This window comes from Cydia splendana, chromosome 22 (genome assembly GCF_910591565.1).
Source record: "Cydia splendana chromosome 22, ilCydSple1.2, whole genome shotgun sequence".
In the NCBI taxonomy this organism is placed as follows: Eukaryota; Metazoa; Arthropoda; class Insecta; order Lepidoptera; family Tortricidae; genus Cydia; species Cydia splendana.
In genome coordinates this window covers 2,606,553-2,626,886 of record NC_085981.1, presented here as the reverse complement: position 1 = coordinate 2,626,886, position 20,334 = coordinate 2,606,553, and the positions used below count along the sequence as shown (strand labels likewise).

Below are 20,334 nucleotides of genomic sequence, written 5' to 3'. Positions count from 1 at the left end.
ATTTCGGTTTATCCTATTTTACACAGATTTTACAATTTCCATTTACCTAATCATAAAGAAAAACAACTATTAAGTATATTGTTTATTGCGCCCTGGTCACAATTTCACAACACTTTATTGCCAAAATATAAAAATTACAAATAAAAGACATTTTACTACACAGAAACGATATTTAAACCGGCTTAAAATATTTAGAAATTACCTACGCCTGTTCTACTATTTCTACTAATCTTTGTCAATGTGGCAACACTACTGAAATGTCAAAATTGTGTCAGTGTCAGGGGTGTTAAGCCCCCTCCAGACTATGCGCGTGAATCGCGGGCGAAGTCGCGAACGCGAATGTGGAGTCCATTTCGCTGTCTGCGAAAATCGACGCCTTACTCGCGTTCGCGGCTTCGCGCCGCGATTCGCGCACGAGTATGGAGGGGGCTTTCGGGTTCCGCATCAAAACGCAATCAGAATAAATTATTATTTTTTCAACTTTTCTTCTGGTTATGAAATTATTATGAGTCTTGTCTCTATTACAATTGACATTTGAGATATGAACAGTTTTAACGTTGTTAACATGGAAACCGAGTTCAACACAGGTAAAGTATTGTTCCTGTCCTAAACCTAAAACGGCTACTTACAAATATTCAACTATGTCGCATTTTATCGAGATATTAGGGCAGCTGACGCCATAGGTGAGGTTGAGACCATGGGGTTGACTTTTGTGCCGCTCTGTGAGTAATTTGTGGAAGATGGGTAAGATTGCGCACTCGAAAAGTTCGGACTCTGAGCTTGCTGTGTACATCTTTCGTTGGTCAACGGAGTCCTGGCGTTTGGAGTCGCTGCGGCCGTACGTTGCGGATTTGCGCTCTTCGCGTTTGTTTGGTGATCCTGGAAATTAAAAATATTATTAAAAAAATAATCTGGGCAAGTATGGCCCACCTTACTTATATTAGATGGTTCTGTGGTAGGATCTCCAGGATGTACTTATAATAGGCCTGATGACAAATTTTGAAAACCCTTTTAATATCGTCGGTACACTTGTATTAGTTCCGAAAAACACTATATTTCAGTTATACTCATAAGATTTAACATAGATAATTGCATTTTATTATAGCTAGTTTAAACTTCGCGCGAAAACGCCTCGCATGCCATTTGTGACGTCATCATTTAGTTGGTGGTAGGGTGGTAGATATTGTTTACATACTTACAGTTACGAATTTCCCTTGAATCCGAATGATATTGTTAATTCAGCACCATATATTACGATTAGGGATAATAAATACATTACAAAAATTTATCACAATAACTCATTTTACACAAAAACTCTCACACGGTTGCAGTTTAAGATGAATTATTTAGATACATGTAAATTTTGAGTGAAAATCACCGAACGCCGGTTTTACTTTTTAATTTTTATTTTTTTCTAGTTACGACAGCCAACATGGCAATGATAGTTCCATTCCGCCAAATAATTAAAAAAGTTTGTTGTTGAAATATCGTATTATTTAGCATTTTATTTAAATAATAACAAATAGATATCTACTTTATATCGTGTAATAATATTTTTTGGACGTAATAAAGATTTAGTGGCGAAATAACATTTTTTTTGCACCTTTCGAACTCTTTGGTGCCCACGTATAGATTTCGGTCAATGAGGTTGTCTATGTTGCTCTAAGAAATATGTTATGGATTGATGACGTCACTGTTTGGAACGTTTCTGATTGGCGTTTCAGTAAAAATGGCCGATTGGAGAATTATGCACTTTTATTTTATTGAATATATTAATAATCCTTCAGTTTATACTGAGATTGGGCCATTTTTTAGAAACATATTAATATATATGTTTCGTTGAAACCATTATTTCCATGATTCTTTGTTACTTGCAACAGGCCTATTCTGTAGGTATGTAAGTTTGTACTTTTTCCTATAGCACTGGGACATAATTATGTAGTTTTATTTATTGGTTATGTGCGTAGTTCGTGGAGGAGCTAGGTACAATCGATCACGCTTGACGTGACAAGATTGTGAGCTTTTCTTTTTTGTCATCTGTCTGTCAAAATGGGTCCCAAAGCTTTTAGCACACAAGTATCATACGTAGTCCATCTTAGGTCAGAATGGCCGTGTCGCACACCTGATTTATGCCTAGACGCGACGTTAGGGCTGCTCTTATGATGGTCTGGCCTCGGCGCGTGCGCCTGCGTCAATCTCGGCGAATCGCCAATCCCCTTCGCCCGTTTTAGGGGCTCTGCCTCATGCCGTAACCTCTTCGCTGGCGAGTCTTGCGACTTTGTAACTCGTATCGTGTCTGGGTCCGGTCTCCAGTCATTCTCCTGGAAGATGATAACGTTGATAAGTTAACTGAGTTACATAATTACACGAAGTACTTAACTATTTAGTAAAACCCGTTCTTTATCGCTTCCGGTGCAAAAGTGCCCATAATGCTCACGGCATTACCCCGCTGGATGGCTATGGACAGCCTCTGCACCAGAAACGATTCGGAGCGGGGATCCTCTCCCTTTTGCCTAAGTCGACGGCCTATGTCACGCACGGGTCAAGAACGGGTTTGACTAAATAGTTACTTCGTGTAAGTATTTGGAGTTTGAATTGCTAGCTTATTTGGTTTTGTGTTTTAAAAACATGCTTGTTTTGTATGTATAGGTGTCAATAATAGGTCTGCCTCTATCCTTGTTTGTCAAAATCACTAAGTTATTTATAATCGAGAGGCGAAAAAAATAATATTTCAACAATGTGAGGATACATTCACTCCCCACTCCTGGATGTCACGTGATGGAACGAGGAAGAAAAAATTTAGTCGTGCTACAGTTACACAGCTTTCGAGAAAGACGTGTGACCTCCTTAATTTCCAGGATTACCCTTTTGATAATATGTTTACCTGATGTTCAGGGAGAGGTTTTCTTGGTATATCGTCGTGTCTTCGAGGCGTTTCAGACTTTTCTGACCTATCTTGCTTTTCTTCCTGAAAACTTCTTACCTGGAAATAATGAAGGTACGTTCAGTTTCATAACATGTAACAGTGTAAGAAGTGTCTAGGTATAGTCCTCAAATAACTGCATCATCATCAGAATCCTCATACAACACAATTTATATTTTGGCGGGGCTACAGCTTTTTTTTTGTGGAAAACCACCTTCTCATATTTCCTTAAAGCCAGGTAGCCTATATCTATCACCCGCGTCATCAAAACGAATTCAATGAACTTTCATTCACCAATGACGTATTATAGTGTATGGTATCAGTATCTAGAGATACTGGTATCATTTTTGCCCGACTACCAGAAGAGTTTTGATTTTAGCAATCTACTCTTTGAATCTCGTCTTTAGTAGTAAGATCGAATTACGAAAGTCTTGTCATGAAATTATAACTCACTTGAGCTGAAGACTGCCTTCGTTTACTCTGGCTCTGAAGTGGGGGTGTGCTCACTGGTTGTGGGAATTCTGACCCTCGACGCTGCAAGAAATTTAAATTTACTCCATAAAAATCATAATTATCATGTCTCTTTTAGCTTCTTGAAGATTCTGTCCCTGATATTACGGAGTCAAGGCATCATACATGCGTCTTCCATCTTTATGCTTTCCGGGTATTTTTGAAATGATCAAAAATAATGTAAAATGGGATAAGGTCACTATTTTTGTCAAATCCATACTAATATTATAAAGGAGAAAGTGTGTCTGTCTGTCTGTTATCTGTTCATACTTAAGCCGCTGAACCGATTTAGTTGAAATTTGGTATAGAGATAGTTTGAGTCCCGGGAAGGACATAGGATAGTTTTTATGTCGAAAATCATCCCTGAAGAGAGTGCAAAGGGGGGTGGAATTGAAAGAGTTAATGAATTGCCTAATAATTGAAGTAAGCAATGCGCGAATTGAATGATTGCTATTAGCATTATCCAGGCGCTATACCTACTTTAGCTGCTGTCACAAATTCTAAAAGCTAGTAAGTTTATGTAAAGGACTGAAAGGATTACCTTCGCTAGCCGGTCAGTCATTCGAAGAGTCTCCGCTTCCCGGTAACCTTCAGGTGTACCGCCTCTGGTGGTACCTGCTGTAAATATAAACAAATACGTCAATAATGAGTTTGTTAAGAATTTGCTTATGCAAAGTCAAAGCTATGAGCATTTAGCCAAGTCAAACACTCATACTTACTAAAAATGCATTAGTTATATTATGTTACTAATACACATAAATTATGATTGATACTTTTTCTGTTTGCTTTAGCAAAGAGAATTTGAAATAGAGAGTTAATTACTGTCATGGTAAATTATGTAGCTACAGTATATTTACTGCCATCTTTTGACAGAACGCCATTAAACCCGTTAGAACGCCAATTGACTTTGATCATTATTCTTTCACTGATATGTGTTAACTTGTTAAATATTAATATTAACGCCATCTACTCGAGAGTAGGCCAAAGGTATGGTGCAATCTTTTCGAGCGATGGCGCCATAACCTTTGGCCTACAGTCGAGTAGATGGCGTTAATTTCAATATTTAACAAATGAACACATACGTATATCAGTGAAAGAATAAGGATCAAAGTCAAATGGCGTTATAACAGTTTTAATCTTCTGTCGAAAGATGGCAGTAAATTTAGTGGCTACATAATTTACTTTGATTATCCGCCTCTATACACTCTATTCTCTTTGGCTTTAGCATGGCTAAGACCATTAAACTTCGTCATCAAGAACGTACCATACGTTCTTAGAAAAGTTTTTCATAAAAGCTCAACACACACAGGACAGACATTTTGAACTTACCATAATTTATGGAAGCATTGGAAGCTCTTCTTTCTAAATTCCTGCTATCAACCTCCCTGAAAAAGAAAGACAATATTAAGCAACGCTACAAACGTCAACAACACAAACGTCACAAATGAACTACGAGCGGTCGGGTTGAGCTGGAGCGAGGCCAGAGGGGTCGCTGAAGATAGGAAGGCGTGGCGCGAGCTTGTGAAGGCCCTTTGCACCTCTGGGGTGCCATAGGATAACAACAACAACAAGCAACGCTACACTAATTTCATAACTTTATTTGAAAAATACCTGCGCCATCTTACTGTAGAATTGCATCGGTGTGTATAATGAATGGTAAAATTTTTCAAGGACTGTGTCCTTAATATTTCATGTGATTTTGAGAATTGAAAGAGTAAAAATACTCAATGTTCTCACCTGTGATGATGAGGTGAAGACTGCTGCCGGCTCTTCTCTGACACACTCCTCTGCATCGGAGAGTGGTGGTGGCCGGTTTCAGTCTTTCCAGGTGGTGACTTTTGACACGTGTATTGAAAGGTGTTCGTGTCCCACAGGTCGCTCTGCACTACTATGAACTCTTTCTTTCTCCTTTCGGAGTCTCTTCTTTGACCTGTAATAATTCAACGTAGATTAGATATTAAGCTATGGTTAAGTTTGTGTGTGATGGAAATGTCGCCGTTTACATCACTTGGCATGCAAAACAACCGGACAGGTGCGAGTCGGACTTCCCCACCGAGGGTTCCGTACTTTTTAGTATTTGTTGTGATAACGGCATCAGAAATACATCATCTGAATTATCATCATCATTTTCACAGATGAACAGTGATCGGTTCATGAGATACAGCCTGGTGACAGACAGACGGACAGTGGAGTCTAAGTAATAGGGTCCCGTTTTTACCTTTTGGGTAAAAAAAAAGGAAATTTAAATTGTGAAGACCGATTTTCACAACACATCATAGTCTCCTAAATATATTATCTATATTATAGCATTAATTTCTTTATAAGATTAACCTTTGATTTACTTACAAGCTTTCTTTCGTTCTGCTGTGGAGTAGTCTGCGTCTATATCTAGTATATCTTCAATTTCTTGTTTAGGTTTAGGAGGCACTGGTGGGTCTCTTTCTTGCCCTGGAAGTAAATCATAATGTAAATTGGAATAATTGAAGGACTACCACTGCATATGCCGCCCCTAGGGGTTGGCGCCCCGGGCCATGGCCCGGATGGCCCTAGGGTAAATACGCCCCTGGCCATAGGTCTATCGTAGAAGAGCGGAATTGTCACGCTACTTCAGCACGTACTGAGGACTTGCAACCTAATAATCAGTGGACCGGAACCTGACATTAATTTGACCGTATTATCGTAAAATTCTTTACCTATTCTATCCAAATATTTTATCATCTATCTAGTCCAAGTGGTTCTTGAAGTCTACTTGATTTGTTCTTTCTTTGTCTCTTTGGAAATATACCTATAACCTTCCTCTCCATGCCAGGTGGGGGCTCCAGATCATCCTGGTCCACGGACACGTGCATAAGGTCCGTGAGCAGGGCTCCACTGACGCTGGACATGCGTCGGTGGCCCCTCGGCTTCATGTCTCGAGGAGGTGTTTTGGGCTCGGGGATTTTCATTTGCTTTTTTTGAAGTTCTGGTGTCTGTGGATGATTAAGATGTTTAGAAAATGAAAAATAGCTGTAAGGCGGATTTAAGAAAAGTATACGTAGCAAATGACATGCAAAAGATCTGAGACTGAATTTGAGAATTGGGTTAGGAATCAAAGAACTACGATATTTCGTAGGTATTATCGTAAGTTGCGAAGTGTCGCGGTGTTCTAATACTAAATACGGCTTCATTTGATATTTAATATTTGTTCTACGCTGAATTAATAAGTCGTGAGGAACCATCGGACTAATCCTGGTTTTCTCTTTGAGTTGGCAGGTATCTCTTGTAAAACAGTTTCGATCGGAAAAGTGCTAAGATGCAGAGTTTCTCACCTTATTGATCTTTGGTGTAGCAGCCTTAGTATACATAGGCTCCTGCACTTTAGCTGGCACCGATTTGGCAGTAGGTGTGTCGCTTGGTTTAAGCGCTGGAACCGTCTTGGCTTCAGCTCGCACAGGTTCTTGCTTGAGTGAGGACTTGGGGGCGGGTTCGGAGGGTTCCTGTGGGCATGCTCATGCTTTAGGCCAGGGGTTTCAGAATTATGGTCCGTGGAAAGAAAGGGCCGTGGTCGGTTAAAAAGTTTGGAAAAGTTTTAGGGTGTAAACGGTGTTAATATTACATTTTCCGGTTTTCATAATAAATATAATTTTACCGTGTACCACGATAATGAAGGTTGTGGAGCAAATGATGGGTTAAATCGATCTCAACAGAAAAGAGGGTCATATGGCCTAAGTTTTTATGCATTTATTTTAATAACCGGGTTAGGTTGCAGGATGTTCATTATTCGTCAGGTTAATTTCGAGAGGTAAAGGAAACATATAAACTTTTTGACATTCCAATAACAAAGATATTTAAAAAAGGAAAACAATGCAAACTCAATATCCTGGGGACTGCTCCCACAAAAGTCTCTCACCATTCTCACCTCTGCCGTCCACCCATAAGGCAGCTTGGCGAGCTGATCCTTCTCAGGAACAGCCTTGGACGACGGTGGGCTAGTGTAGTCCAGGTGGTTCTTGAAGGAGACATTCTTGGTCTGCTCCTTCTTTGGCTCTTTGGGGGTTTCTTTGAGGATTTCTTTGACTGGCTCTGGAGGTGCTGATGCTTTTGTTCTGCAATGATTGTGAAAGTAACAATGAGTAAAGAGCAAGCGTAGTAGCAGGAGAAACAATTACAACTTTGAATCCTGGTCGAAGTAATTTGTATGCTTCAACAATTTTCCACTAGACTTGGTTTCTGCATTAATTTTGTCTTCTAGTTTTTGCTGGTGACTTTGGATGCGTAAAGATCGTTAAACTTATGCCCTGATCGTCTACCCATGCCTCGATCGAAGCACTCCTGCAGTACTATTACGTCCCATTTTACCTCTATCCGTTTTTAAGTGAGAGAACTCATTTATGAAGGAATGAGGATTTGTCTAGAAATAGGTTTTCAACATAAAATACTGGCTAAAAACTCACTTTTCGTTGACTTGATTCTGTAGATTGATGTATTCAGCCTCTGCCCCTGCTGATGCGCTGAGGCTACATACCGATGTTATATCACTAGTTTCTGCAACAACAGAAAATATTTAGTACAATCACTCGCTTTGCTAGATGTATTTAATTTTACTAGGTCTCTACTTCAGTAGGAAATATAAGCAAGTATAATGTGACCAAAAGTTGTGTTTCGTCAAAGACATTCTCATCATCTATTCGTGCCAATGCACAATCAGTGTCTGTCTGACGGATGTTATATTACCCTATCGATCTTTTCACGTGTTTGAGTAGCTTACCATTACCATTACCATAGGTACGAAAATCGATTAATTGGTTGTAACGTAAACGCTCCGACTGCGCTTTCTTTCACCGTCTTTGCTGCGCTGTATTTGGCTGGTGACTGCCTGGACGGACTCTGTTTAGCTTATGTTTTGTGCCATTATGATTACTACATGTGATTTTTGTATACCTGGATGGCTAATATTTTCCTTGGGCAATGGGAGCTTGGTGGTCATTGCCGCTGGTGATCTAGAGTCCTTGGTTGTGGATGATTCAGAGCCAGCATCGCTGCCCAGTTTGCTAAGTAACATCTGGAAAGAAAACCTTGTTGAATATATTTGGATTGGAATTAGTGGTCCTAACCACATTTTAGAAATCATCATGTCAATTACTAGCGATTCGGATTGACAAAATAGAACTCCAGAAGTCCAGATAATGTCTACATGATGTGCGATGGATACATTAGTTTCCGATTGTCATATTATTATTTCCTGTTTCTTCTATTGGTTAAAAGTTTGGCAGTCACTTTCATACGAAAAGTGATTTTGTTGGCAATCAACCATTCTTCGGGCTGCTACGAAGAAATTTTAAAACGAAGGACGTATGCCAACCACTCTTACAGCTCTTCTTCCCTCTTATTCCTTTGAACTTTTATTTTTTGAACCTGTTAAATGGTTAGCTTACCTGTAATTCATTTTCTTTAGCCTGCAACGTCCTCCGGTACCGATTGTTGTATTGTCGGAGCTCCTTCAGCTTTCGTTCGAGCTCCGGTCCCGGACTCCGACACTCGTGCGTGGACGCTGGACGGAGAGTGGCACGGATCCGGGACTGTGCCGTGCCGGGCTGGCCGTTACGACGGAGCTCTAATAGCTGAAACAAAATTGAAAGATGTAGGCGCTTAGGTTCGATCTCTATAATTAATTATTACTTCGCGCCTTTTCTACTGACACATAGTTTTTTTCGAATATATCTTTCAAAGCTACCAATCTACAATCTGTTTTTGCCTATATGTCGTTTAAAAATATATGTATTGAAGCAACTACATGCTTTGTTAGCTGTCCATGTAATTCATTTATTTGGCGCAGTCACTAGGATCAAAAACTAAAACTATGTCTTCATCCCTTTGTGGTGCTCATTAGATTACCTATTTTTCTACGAATGACTATCGGAGGAATTAGTACGGTTTTTTTTTGTCCTAAACTAAAAGCAATGCTTATGGTATTTGTGGAGTAAACTATATTTTTGTAATTATCAATATTGGTGTTTCTTACCTTAGGAACAAAAACCAGGCATAGGGTTGCCGTTGTGCAAAAAATAATGAATATAGCGATGAGGACAAACAGAGCGTCTTTGTGGTCTGCCAAAACCTGGAATTGAGATATGAAATCATATAATTATTCTTAAAATCTTCTAGCTTCTAAAGTTACAAAGGTCATAATCTAGGTTAGTTTTAAAAACCTGTATTAAAATACTTATATAAGCAACAATGAAATGAAGAAACTAAATAAGGCTACTAAATGCTGATTTATAATCGTGAGAGCTTTGGGCCAGCTAAACAGACAAATGCTAGTCGGACTCGCCCACCGAGGGTTCCGTACTTTTTAGTCTTTGTTGTTATAGCGGCAACCGAAATACATCATCTGTGAAAACTTCAACTGTAGCTATCACGGTTCATGAGATACAGCCTGGTGACAGACGGACGGACGGACGGACAGCGGAGTCTTAGTAATAGGGTCCCGTTTTTACCCTTTGGGTACGGAACCCTAAAAACGGACAAGTGCTAGTCGGACTCGCCCACCGAGGGTTCCGTACTTTTTAGTCTTTGTTGTTATAGCGGCAACCGAAATACATCATCTGTGAAAATTTCAACTATCACAGTTCATGAGATACAGCCTGGTGACAGACAGGCAGACAGACGGACAGTGGAGTCTTAGTAATAGGGTCCCGTTTTCACCCTTTGGGTACGGAACGCTAAAAATGTATTTTTTACGAAACTGACCAGTGCAAGGGGAGCTCCAGTAATGCACACGATCAGCACGTTATAGACAGACAAGCCGATGTGTTTAGAGTCGTTGAGCGCTGGTATGGAGACGTGCCGCGTTTCCCAGGCCAGAAAAGCGCCGAACACCTGGAGAGAAAAAGACAAGTTAATAAGGCTGAATTAGGCAATTTTTCTTCTGTTAATATATAGCATGTTATTTTTGCTTATGTTTGTCAAAGGCCTTATAACTTTATGCACTCGACCCTGAGAGAAAGTTTCTACATCTGTTTAAAGGATGTGTCCAAGTCATAATGTCATATTTTTCTAGGTTTGCCTCTAGGCTGAGACCCATACTTCCAAGTCCCAACGGGGTCCCGGGACCCACTCAATACAAAAGCCAGGCATAGGGTTGCCGTTGTGCAAAAAATTATGAATATAGCGATGAGGACAAACAGAGCATCTTTGTGGTCTGCCAAAACCTGGAATTGAGATATGAAATCATTCTACCCACGCATGTAGCAAATTATATATTTATATACTGACCCAGTCCCACTTCAGCATAGGCATTAATGATTAAAGGTTTACTGTAATCCATTATTTATAAAGAAGAACAGTTCTTACCAACAGAAGTCCCTTGTAAGCATAGATGATTCCTATGAAGATGTTCATCTGTTCTGACTGGCAGTATTCATTCTCCTGAACTATCTCAATATCCTCGCTCGTCGGATGTGGCTGAAACAACAACAAATGTCATATAAAAACGTAAAAAATAGTTATTTTACTGAATTTAAATAATCTATCAGTGCATGTCTCAGATCATCATTATCGTCATCATATGTCATCATCATCACTGACCTATTTGCATCCACTCTGCAGAATATATGAAATCATATAAACCGAATTGGGTAAACTGTTTTTGAGATAGCAATTAAGTCTATTAACTGCAGGAAGGGATTGAAAGTAGAGCTTGTGACAGATCTGTAGATCTGTCGTAAGCTTATGATAAATCTGTAGATTCAAATTCAATTCAATCAAATCCAGTGGGGTGCCATGATAAAGGCCAGTTGACTGACATGGAGAAAATAACAAACTATAAAAATTTAAGAATCAGGACGAGTGGAAGGCACGCCAACAGTCTTCAATAACCCCGTCATCATGAACCGATTATCAATGTCAAGAGTCACCGATAAGGGGGCCTACCGCGAACACCGAAGTTCGCAAATTGCGGGCACCTTTCTCTATCACTCTTATTACGCCTTAAATTAAGTAAAAGAGAAAGATAAGGATGCCTACCACAGGATCCATCCGCTTGGTGGCGCGGTAGAAGGGGTCGGACACCTGCCAGGTGATCATGATAGCGAAGTCCACGCACAGCAGCACGCCCACCACCATGAATAGCTGATAGTCCTTGATCACCTACACACAAAATGAAAACAAAGGCAATTACCTTAATCTTGGTCACAATAGGCGTGTCTTCGAACGCCACAAAACACCTGAAGGTTTAGCCAAAAACACAATCGTTAATAGATGGAAATAGACTAGTGACTTTTCGTAGGATCTGTCATCCTGATACATTTTATCTTTCCGTTTGGCGTTTGTCGAGGGGTCGGCAACAGCCTCGAGCCGCATGCGGCCCGCGAGCCCTCCTGGCTATTCTGTATGTAATATTGTCATACGACAATGTCTGATAAAGTCACACATATTAACAAAGTGCGGCCCGCGTCAAATTCTATGTGGCCCTTGGCTGCTAAAAGGTTGCCGACCGCTGATCTTAGCTAAACCCCTGAGACTTCGAAAATAGGACATACTCGTAAGTCGTATTGTATGACCCTGTATTGAACGATCGACTGAATGTTGTGTGACGTACCTTTTTATTGAGCTTGACATCCGTGAAGATGGAGTGTACTCTCCAAGTCTTGGAGAACATGGCACCGAAGGCAAAGCTGAATCCGGCCATAAGTAACCACGCCCTCGCTGTGCAGATGTAGGGGAACGCGGCTGTGAGAGAGACAGTGGTTAACGGTGGAAAGAGAAGGAAGGCTCTCTGACAATTTGTGGTGTAGATCTCGAAAACCTCTCTAACTCTCATCGTCACCTCTCTATAACCGTTAGAGAGAGGATTTGTAAGTTATTTAACTAAGATTTATATCATGATCATCAGGAACAGTCACAGGTTTTGATCTGGTTGTACAGAAGTAATGAAAAACAGTATTGCCTTTCGCCTTGTTAATAAGAATAATAAGTTACCCGTAAATTTGTTAACCCAGTTTATCAGCCACTTTTATTTTTGACTTTATTTTGAAAAATACACCACAAAGAGTTAAGAAACAAAATAGAATCTTGTAAAATATCCAGATCTTGTATGCTTTAGAATAAGGAGACGCCATCCATCAAGTCTTTACAGGCATCTTCTAAAGGTTTCAGATGTTCCAGATATTTCAACAAGTTTATATTTTCTCGCATCCAGAAGCCTTATTTTCAATTAAAGGTTTTCACTTTACAATCCACATTCAAGGGCTACCATCATTACCATCGTTATTCCACTCCAAAACTATGGACATTCATTATCATTACAATTAGTTCAATTCAAAGTTGGTCATCGTTCCTTAAGAAAACAATCCCAACATGCTCAGAAGTGAAACTGTTCATGAGCAAAAAACATGTTAAAATCAGGATAGTTGCTCAAGAGTAGGGTACTTTATGTCTTGATGTACGTATGCAAAGAAGAGAAAATGCGTTGAATAAGAACATCGAAGCAAAAACATGACAGTTAAAACAAGCGCTAGTCCAGGAGATTCCAAGCTGTGATAGTAAAGACGTTGTTCAAAGAGTGTCACGACTCAGTCATGCTTATGTTGCTAGCACATTCTAGAGCGACACGCAAGTACACTTTCTTTACAAGGAATATTATGTCACGAACAGTCGCATGTAAAGGAGGTCCTAGCATAAAAGGGATTGGAAACCCCTGCACTAGTCCATATAGCTACAGTTACAACAGATCACATACCACCGACACAAGCTTCGCAGTAAAGGAAAATGAAACCAAAACTTGGAAACATGCTGACGACTCGTCGACCTAGAAAAACGACCTAGGTCTTTCTCAGAATGAAAATTCTAGTCTAATAGTCGGGGGTTAGAGTTCCCAAAATTTGGTTAACGGCATCCACATCGCCAGGGTCGAAGCTCAAGCGGAGGGTGGGAGCAAGCGTCGTTACCTCCACGCTGGGGTTCCTGAGAAAGACCTAAGAATCAATGAAGGTGATGAGATCAGATGATTTAGCTCGGGTGTCACATGCCCGGCAGTGCTTTGCTTATTTAATTTACCGTTTCAGTCCTGTTCTGTCTGACAGAACATTCTTCAAGCTCTCAGCAGTCTAAGCTTTAAAGATAAACATGATTGAATTGTGGAAATTTGAAAGATGATCAGTGATTACCTTTTGTCCGAAAAGTTGAAGAGAAGATATAGATATTAATGACACAGCGATAGGTCAGTACAGAGAAGTGTTTGGAGAAGGGCATACCTATGCTGCTGAGGCTGGAGTCGAGACCGAGGAAGATGACGCTTAGATAAGTCAACATGCAGCCGATGATGATGAGGTTGTTGAGGTGCGGTGAGGACATCTTGATGTACCTGGAAGAATGATGACGTTCTATGTGAAGGGGCGCCGTAACCGCAATCACAGTATAAGGTTTGTAAGTAGTCCGACTAAGGGCAGGCGAAGCCAGACATTCGGAGCGTGCTTCTATTAATTGGAAGAGCTTGCGTTTCAGCGCCGTCGTCTGTATATTCGGGAGAAAACTAACATTTGCAATGCCCTCCACCTTCGTTCAGAAATGTTGGCAAAATCAGCCTGCTTCTGGAGCCTTGAATATTCGATGACTTTGAATCAACTTTTCATCACAACATTAACAGCTTTAAGAGTATACTTGCCTCTGATCCCTGTAATGTATATTCATGGCCAGGAAACCGATGGCGAGGATGATACCGATGACGGAACAGGAGACCAGGAACGAGTAGATGGTGATGTTGACCTGGGTGTGCTCGATGAGGAGCAGCGTGCGATCTTTTGGAGGGTTCCTAAAAGCAAATGTTTCCATTTAAGATATATTTAAAGATAAGATGACGTGGCATTAACATGTTACATCATCAAAGGCAAATAAGGTTCAGGTGCTCGCACCTGTCCCACCACTTTCACTTTTCTCATTTTATCTTCTTGGCACCAAGTATTTCATATGAATCAAATGCGACAATCATGCTATTTATCAGCTATTTTGACCAGGACCTTTGAAGATCTGTGTAGTCTAGTTTTCACGCGACTTCAAGTATGGACTCGCGCGCGAGAATGCAACTCATACTAGACGGTCTGATGGTATCTAATACTTACTTCCCGAACCATTTGAACATCTGTGCGTTGGTAAGATCTAGATGATCTCGCTCCGCACAGTACTCCCCTACTTTCACTTCCCCAACTTCGTCCCCTTGGAACTGTTTCACCAGGATAGAGGCTTTCCGCTCATTGTTGTGGAAGCGGACTGGGCCCTGGAATTAGGAAAATAATAAAATTTTTGGTAAATATATGAGTACATACAATTAATTGAAGTAACTTTAAACTGGCTGTCGTGTGTATATTCAATAAGTTACATAATATATCCTTCTTCGACATTTGAGTGAAATCACTTTCATAGACATATTATTGTAGAAGTAGTAGAGCTCAACGAGGGTGCAGAGTGTTAGGGTAGGCAACGCGCATGTAACACCTCAGGAGTTGCAGGCGTCCATAGGCTACGGATTGCTTACCATCAGGCTGGCCGTATGCTTGTTCGCCACCGACGTGGTATAAAAAAATAAATTCAAACTTACCGTGACCCCCTCAAATGTGACGTTGCTAAGAGCGTCCAGGAATAACTGCTCCCACTCCTTATCCCGATACCTGAAGTCCAAGACTGTCTTCTCTTTATAACGCAGCTTCACCCTCTGTGCCACAGTCTGGATCGCCAGCGCCATGGCCCAGATTCCTGCCACATAAATTTGCCATAAGTACACTCATGGACAAATTCAGAGGCATGCAAAAAAAAGTTGTATTACTCATTTTGGAATTACTTTAGGTGCTGTAATCCAATAATTAAACCTTTTTTAGGGTTCCGTACCCAAAGGGTAAAACGGGACCCTATTACTAAGACTTCGCTGTCCGTCCGTCCGTCCGTCTGTCACCAGGCTGTATCTCACGAACCGTGATAGCTAGACAGTTGAAATTTTCACAGATGATGTGTATTTCTGTTGCCGCTATAACAACAAATACTAAAAACAGAATAAAATAAAGATTTAAATGGGGCTCCCATACAACAAACGTGATTTTTGACCAAAGTTAAGCAACGTCGGGAGTGGTCAGTACTTGGATGGGTGACCGTTTTTTGTTTGCTTTTTTTTCGTTTTTTTTTTTGCATTATGGTACGGAACCCTTCGTGCGCGAGTCCGACTCGCACTTGCCCGGTTTTTTAGGGTTCCGTACCCAAAGGGTAAAACGGGACCCTATTACTAAGACTTCGCTGTCCGTCCGTCCGTCCGTCCGTCCGTCCGTCTGTCACCAGGCTGTATCTCACGAACCGTGATAGCTAGACAGTTGAAATTTTCACAGATGATGTATTTCTGTTGCCGCTATAACAACAAATACTAAAAACAGAATAAAATAAAGATTTAAAAGGGGCTCCCATACAACAAACGTGATTTTTGACCAAAGTTAAGCAACGTCGGGAGTGGTCAGTACTTGGATGGGTGACCGTTTTTTTTTTTGCTTTTTTTTTTCGTTTTTTTTTTTGCATTATGGTACGGAACCCTTCGTCCGCGAGTCCGACTCGCACTTGCCCGGTTTTTTTTTGCGTTCCTCTAAATTTGTCCATGACTTTAGGTATTAAGTATTGTTCGGAATGAGGAGTCAGTCATTTTGATGAAGTAATTTCTCTGGAGATTGTCTATTTGAGATTATTTGCGGGCAGGCGCGGATCCACCGTTGTGGGCACGATGGGCATGCCCACAACCCTAATAGGGTGCCCTATCGATTCCCCGAGTAAAAATTACACCGATTTTTCGCAGACGCTTTGGCAGAGGAACCTTTGGCAGAATTTCACTAGGCAGAGTAGTTGGCATAATATTGATACGCGGATTTACTTTTCGTAGAATGATCGTTTGGTAACTGTCACGCTTACCCGAGTAACCATTGGTCGAAACACAGTAGGTAGAGTGATCATTTGGTATTAATTAGAATTTAGAATGTCAGCTGACCACAGACCCCTAAATATATGCAAGAATAAATATAATAAAATAGGGTAGGGGGGCTCGGGGGCTCCAGTAGGGGGGCTCGGGGGCTCCACAAGGAGCTCAGCAAACGCCTAAGGCAGGCCACAAGTGACCCTCGCGCAGGCAGCTTTCTCGCGCAAAGATTGGCCATAGCAATCCAGCGCGGAAACGCTGCCTGCGTGATGGGCACCTTACCAAGGGCGCAAAATTTTGATAGGTATTTTTAATTTTTTAGCTTTAGTTTTTAGTTGTAGTTAATTTTAGTTTTATATTCATTTTATAACACTTATTATGCAAGAATAAAGATCATTTACTAACAGGGGCAATTATTTTTAGCTTATTATATGGTCTTAGAAATGTTAAACATTCACAAATATTAGTTGAATTTCCTAAAATAATGCCAGCTTTTAATTTACGGCTGTAGGAGTTTTTTTAGTGTAGTTAGCGTAGCGTTTATTTTCATATTTATTTATGTATAAAAAGTGCTATATTCTATGCATCAATGAATCAATGTTGCGTAACACAATTGGAATATAACTTTAGTCTCGCTCTAGCCGACAACGACGGTAGGTACTACCTAGGTACCTAGAGTTAGAATTTTTTTAATGGAAATTTCATCTAGGAATATTTTGTCTTCATATCTAAAATGTTAATTTTATGAGATATTGGCCAAAAACTAAATACCGTATGTATTTTTTCATGTTTATAACTTTTGTAATTGGGTATCACACGTATTTTAGGAGCAGTATCTCTATTTTCCACCATTTTGAATTTGTCGACTAGACTACCTAACGAAATCTTTAAAAAATGCATAAAATCTAAAAAAACGTTACTCGACTAAAAGTCCTTAAATGAGAAGATTAGGTACTCTGCCAAATGAAATTCTGACAATAATTGTTCTGGTATGTGAACCAAAACTAGAAAATGTAGATGTTCGACCAAACGTTATCTGTGAATCAATAAACTGCGAAAAATTGGTCGGGGAATCATTAGGTACCCCTCTAAAAGACTTTGTGACGTCACACCTTCACGGTCTATTGAGATCGGGATGATCGTTCAAGAGTCATGAATAGGTAGTCATAATTTTTCATGAGCGAGTATGATATGATATGATATACTCTGACTCGTACTTGCTGATTTTTGGGTGGCTGTGACCACAACCTTTTTTGAGGACTGGATCCGCGCCTGTTTGCGGGCAATATTCGGAGCATTACTTAACTGTGTCAACTATGTTGGTACTCTGATTACAACGTTGCTCTAAACTTTCGCGTCATCCTAAAGGGCTGCATTTGAACTGAAGGATTGATGATAAATTAATATATTTTTACTATAAGAGTTACGTACCATCATAAGTGTAACCATGGAATCTGGAATATTCGGCGCCTCTTCTCCTGTCGTATTCGACTTGGTACTCTTTAGGAGTCTGAAATTAAAAACAAAGGAAGGATAGAAAGGCTATGAATAATTTTAGGTTTATAGTAATAAAGTTTACTCCACTGTCAATGTTAGGGCTCATTTAGACGATGCGAGAACTCGCATACGAGTTTCATTACATTGCGGTGCTTGATCGGTCGGTTGAACCGTCGGTTGGACGTAACCAACAACAGTCCGCAATGTAACTAAAATCGCATGCGAGTTCGCTTTGCAATTCATACTTTAAGGAATGACGAATATTTGCTGGGTCTTTTTATGGCGACTTCAATAAGACAGTTAGGTTCGGTTGCACCACCGTGTCACTGTTAAAGCGTTCGCAAAATTTTATTTTATGGGAAGTTTCATAGTTGACTGCTGAGTGACGGTGATTATTCCGCTAAATAAGTTAATTTAATGAAGGCTTACAATGCCGGAGACAGTCATCTGCCCAGTAGTGGACAGCGGCAGCAGATCCGTGAGGATGGCAGTGTCCAATGCTGTGGTGAGATCCCGCTTGGAGCAGGGAGCGTGGCGTTTCCACCATTTTGGGGTGTAGGTGCCGAGGAGAAGCCAGGTGTAAGCGCGTCCGTACATCTCAAGTCTGGAAAATAAATTTGATGTTTAATATTATAAGTATCGTCAATTCGTCATCCAAACTTTACAATTCGTAAACCTTATTGCAAAGAAGTAAAGTCCAATGATGGTCAAATTAAGGTCTTTGGGTATGTAAGGTATGTTATAGAGGATTTATAGTGTAACATTGAGGAAACTTCGTTTTTTGGAGATATGTTTATTAGCTACCGACATGAGAGCGACATGTAAACAGCGGTAAGGTTTGCTGGTTTTCAAAGTTTATTGAAACTCATGTTAGAAATATGTGGATGAATCATTTGATATTTAGTAATTGCTCTTCAGTGAACGAAAACATAATGAAAACCGCTATTAATACGGTCTAGTTTATCCTCTAAGCTAGAAGGTCACAGAGCAGTCTCTTCAGTTAAATATAATTACTACAAGCATACCCCGGGATCTTTTAGTACCTACGCAACCGGTATGCTAAGATAAGAAGGACCCTATAATAGTTCTTCTAGTCTCCAAACTTACTTGTAAGCTGCACAGAATATCTCCACAGCCTAGGTTTCGTTAAAGATCCCCAAATGATACGTATGTCCTTCTCCTTAAGCTCTTGGGGAAAACCCTGAGGCTAAGGATTCTTCGTCTTCAAACTTACTTGTAAGCCTCACAGAAGATCTCCATTGCCCAGGACTCATTAAAGTTCCCCAGTATAATCCTAATGTCCTTCTCCTTGAGCTATTGGGGAAAACCCAGAGAGGATTCTTCGTCTTCAAACTTACTTGTAAGCTTCACAGAAGATCTCCATAGCCCAGGTCTCGTTGAAGTTCCCTAAAATGATCCTTATGTCCTTCTCCTTAAGCTTGGCGAGCGCGGACTTGACTTCTGACGCGAAACTCTGCTGCTCCAGAATCTCTATCTCGTGGTTGTCCAGGTCGGAGATTAGGTCGTTGTGTGCCTGGAGAAAAGGTTCCATTGTAAAGTTTGATGATGGCACAATGGAAAGCAATTGAAGATCAAGTCTTATAAGATGAAGAACAAGTGTTATGAAGAAGTCCGCAACAAACCAAATTTAAAATATTTCAAGGTTAGGTACTTAACATTGATTGGTGGTGGAGTTATTTGGTGAGATGCTTTCATGGCTGTTTGAATGAATGCCTTTCCAGCATTCATGACCAAAATTTGCCAAAATTTAGGCTCTAGCATTCTGAACCACCACGCATAACCAATGTAACATCGGGAACCGCTGTATATTGTATGTATTTGAATTAGTTTTAGGTAAAATGGGGCAGCTATATGTAGCAGAATTTTCCGAGGTTGGCTAGATCATCATTGTCGTTGTATGTTTTGCGGATTTGGTGCGAAGAGCTAGCCCAAACTGCCAAGGAATTAAGTGGAAGAATACCTGTCTAAAATACCACCTTCCTTATATTCTTATATGGCAACAGGCTGATGAAAGTAGATCACCAATACTTACCAGTGCATATCTCGGTTCGTTCTGATAAATAGTCCCGACCCTCGTCCAGTTGAAGTGCTGCAGGAGTCGGATGCGGGGCATGTTGAAGGCGTTCTCCGAGGGCACGATGCGGAAAAAGTTGGGAAAGGCTTCTCTCGTGAACATGGGGTGAGTATCTGCGTAGGAGAGCTGAAAAGAGCACAAGAGAGCACAAACCTAAGATTAAGTATGAAACTATAAGCTGATAAGCGCTGGTGGATATCATTGGTTCAAAATCGAAGAGTGGTACAATACCAGTGAGTTTCTTGGCTTTTATTTATGTAGGTACTTACAAAATGTCATTTTGATATAAAGCAGTTGCTTTTAAAATGCAACCGGAAAAATGCTAAGGGGCGTTTTCTAAAATAAATAGGAGTAAAAGTATTATACCTACGTTTACTATCTTTCTGACTT

At 40.4% G+C, this 20,334-nt stretch overlaps 1 protein-coding gene across 1 annotated transcript in view; it reads right to left on the bottom strand.

Moving 5' to 3' along the window:
- Positions 1 to 440: 440 nt before the first annotated feature.
- Positions 441 to 20,334, bottom strand: part of LOC134801511 (gamma-aminobutyric acid type B receptor subunit 2) — a 28,286-nt gene continuing 8,392 nt past the window's right edge. Inside the window, exons 5-32 of the mRNA XM_063774123.1 lie at positions 19,903 to 20,070; positions 19,208 to 19,383; positions 18,279 to 18,453; positions 17,784 to 17,862; positions 15,006 to 15,160; positions 14,530 to 14,684; positions 14,076 to 14,222; positions 13,666 to 13,775; positions 13,360 to 13,386; positions 12,012 to 12,142; positions 11,438 to 11,560; positions 10,766 to 10,876; positions 10,163 to 10,291; positions 9,435 to 9,530; positions 8,848 to 9,033; positions 8,354 to 8,474; positions 7,867 to 7,957; positions 7,323 to 7,518; positions 6,742 to 6,909; positions 6,219 to 6,402; positions 5,780 to 5,881; positions 5,171 to 5,363; positions 4,763 to 4,818; positions 3,975 to 4,048; positions 3,377 to 3,457; positions 2,885 to 2,983; positions 2,123 to 2,321; positions 441 to 879 (exon numbers count right to left, since the gene is read on the bottom strand). Coding sequence (XP_063630193.1) covers positions 626 to 879; positions 2,123 to 2,321; positions 2,885 to 2,983; positions 3,377 to 3,457; positions 3,975 to 4,048; positions 4,763 to 4,818; positions 5,171 to 5,363; positions 5,780 to 5,881; positions 6,219 to 6,402; positions 6,742 to 6,909; positions 7,323 to 7,518; positions 7,867 to 7,957; positions 8,354 to 8,474; positions 8,848 to 9,033; positions 9,435 to 9,530; positions 10,163 to 10,291; positions 10,766 to 10,876; positions 11,438 to 11,560; positions 12,012 to 12,142; positions 13,360 to 13,386; positions 13,666 to 13,775; positions 14,076 to 14,222; positions 14,530 to 14,684; positions 15,006 to 15,160; positions 17,784 to 17,862; positions 18,279 to 18,453; positions 19,208 to 19,383; positions 19,903 to 20,070 — 3,786 coding nt within the window. The 3' untranslated portion in view covers positions 441 to 625. The remainder of the gene's footprint in view (positions 880 to 2,122; positions 2,322 to 2,884; positions 2,984 to 3,376; positions 3,458 to 3,974; positions 4,049 to 4,762; positions 4,819 to 5,170; positions 5,364 to 5,779; positions 5,882 to 6,218; positions 6,403 to 6,741; positions 6,910 to 7,322; positions 7,519 to 7,866; positions 7,958 to 8,353; positions 8,475 to 8,847; positions 9,034 to 9,434; positions 9,531 to 10,162; positions 10,292 to 10,765; positions 10,877 to 11,437; positions 11,561 to 12,011; positions 12,143 to 13,359; positions 13,387 to 13,665; positions 13,776 to 14,075; positions 14,223 to 14,529; positions 14,685 to 15,005; positions 15,161 to 17,783; positions 17,863 to 18,278; positions 18,454 to 19,207; positions 19,384 to 19,902; positions 20,071 to 20,334) is intronic.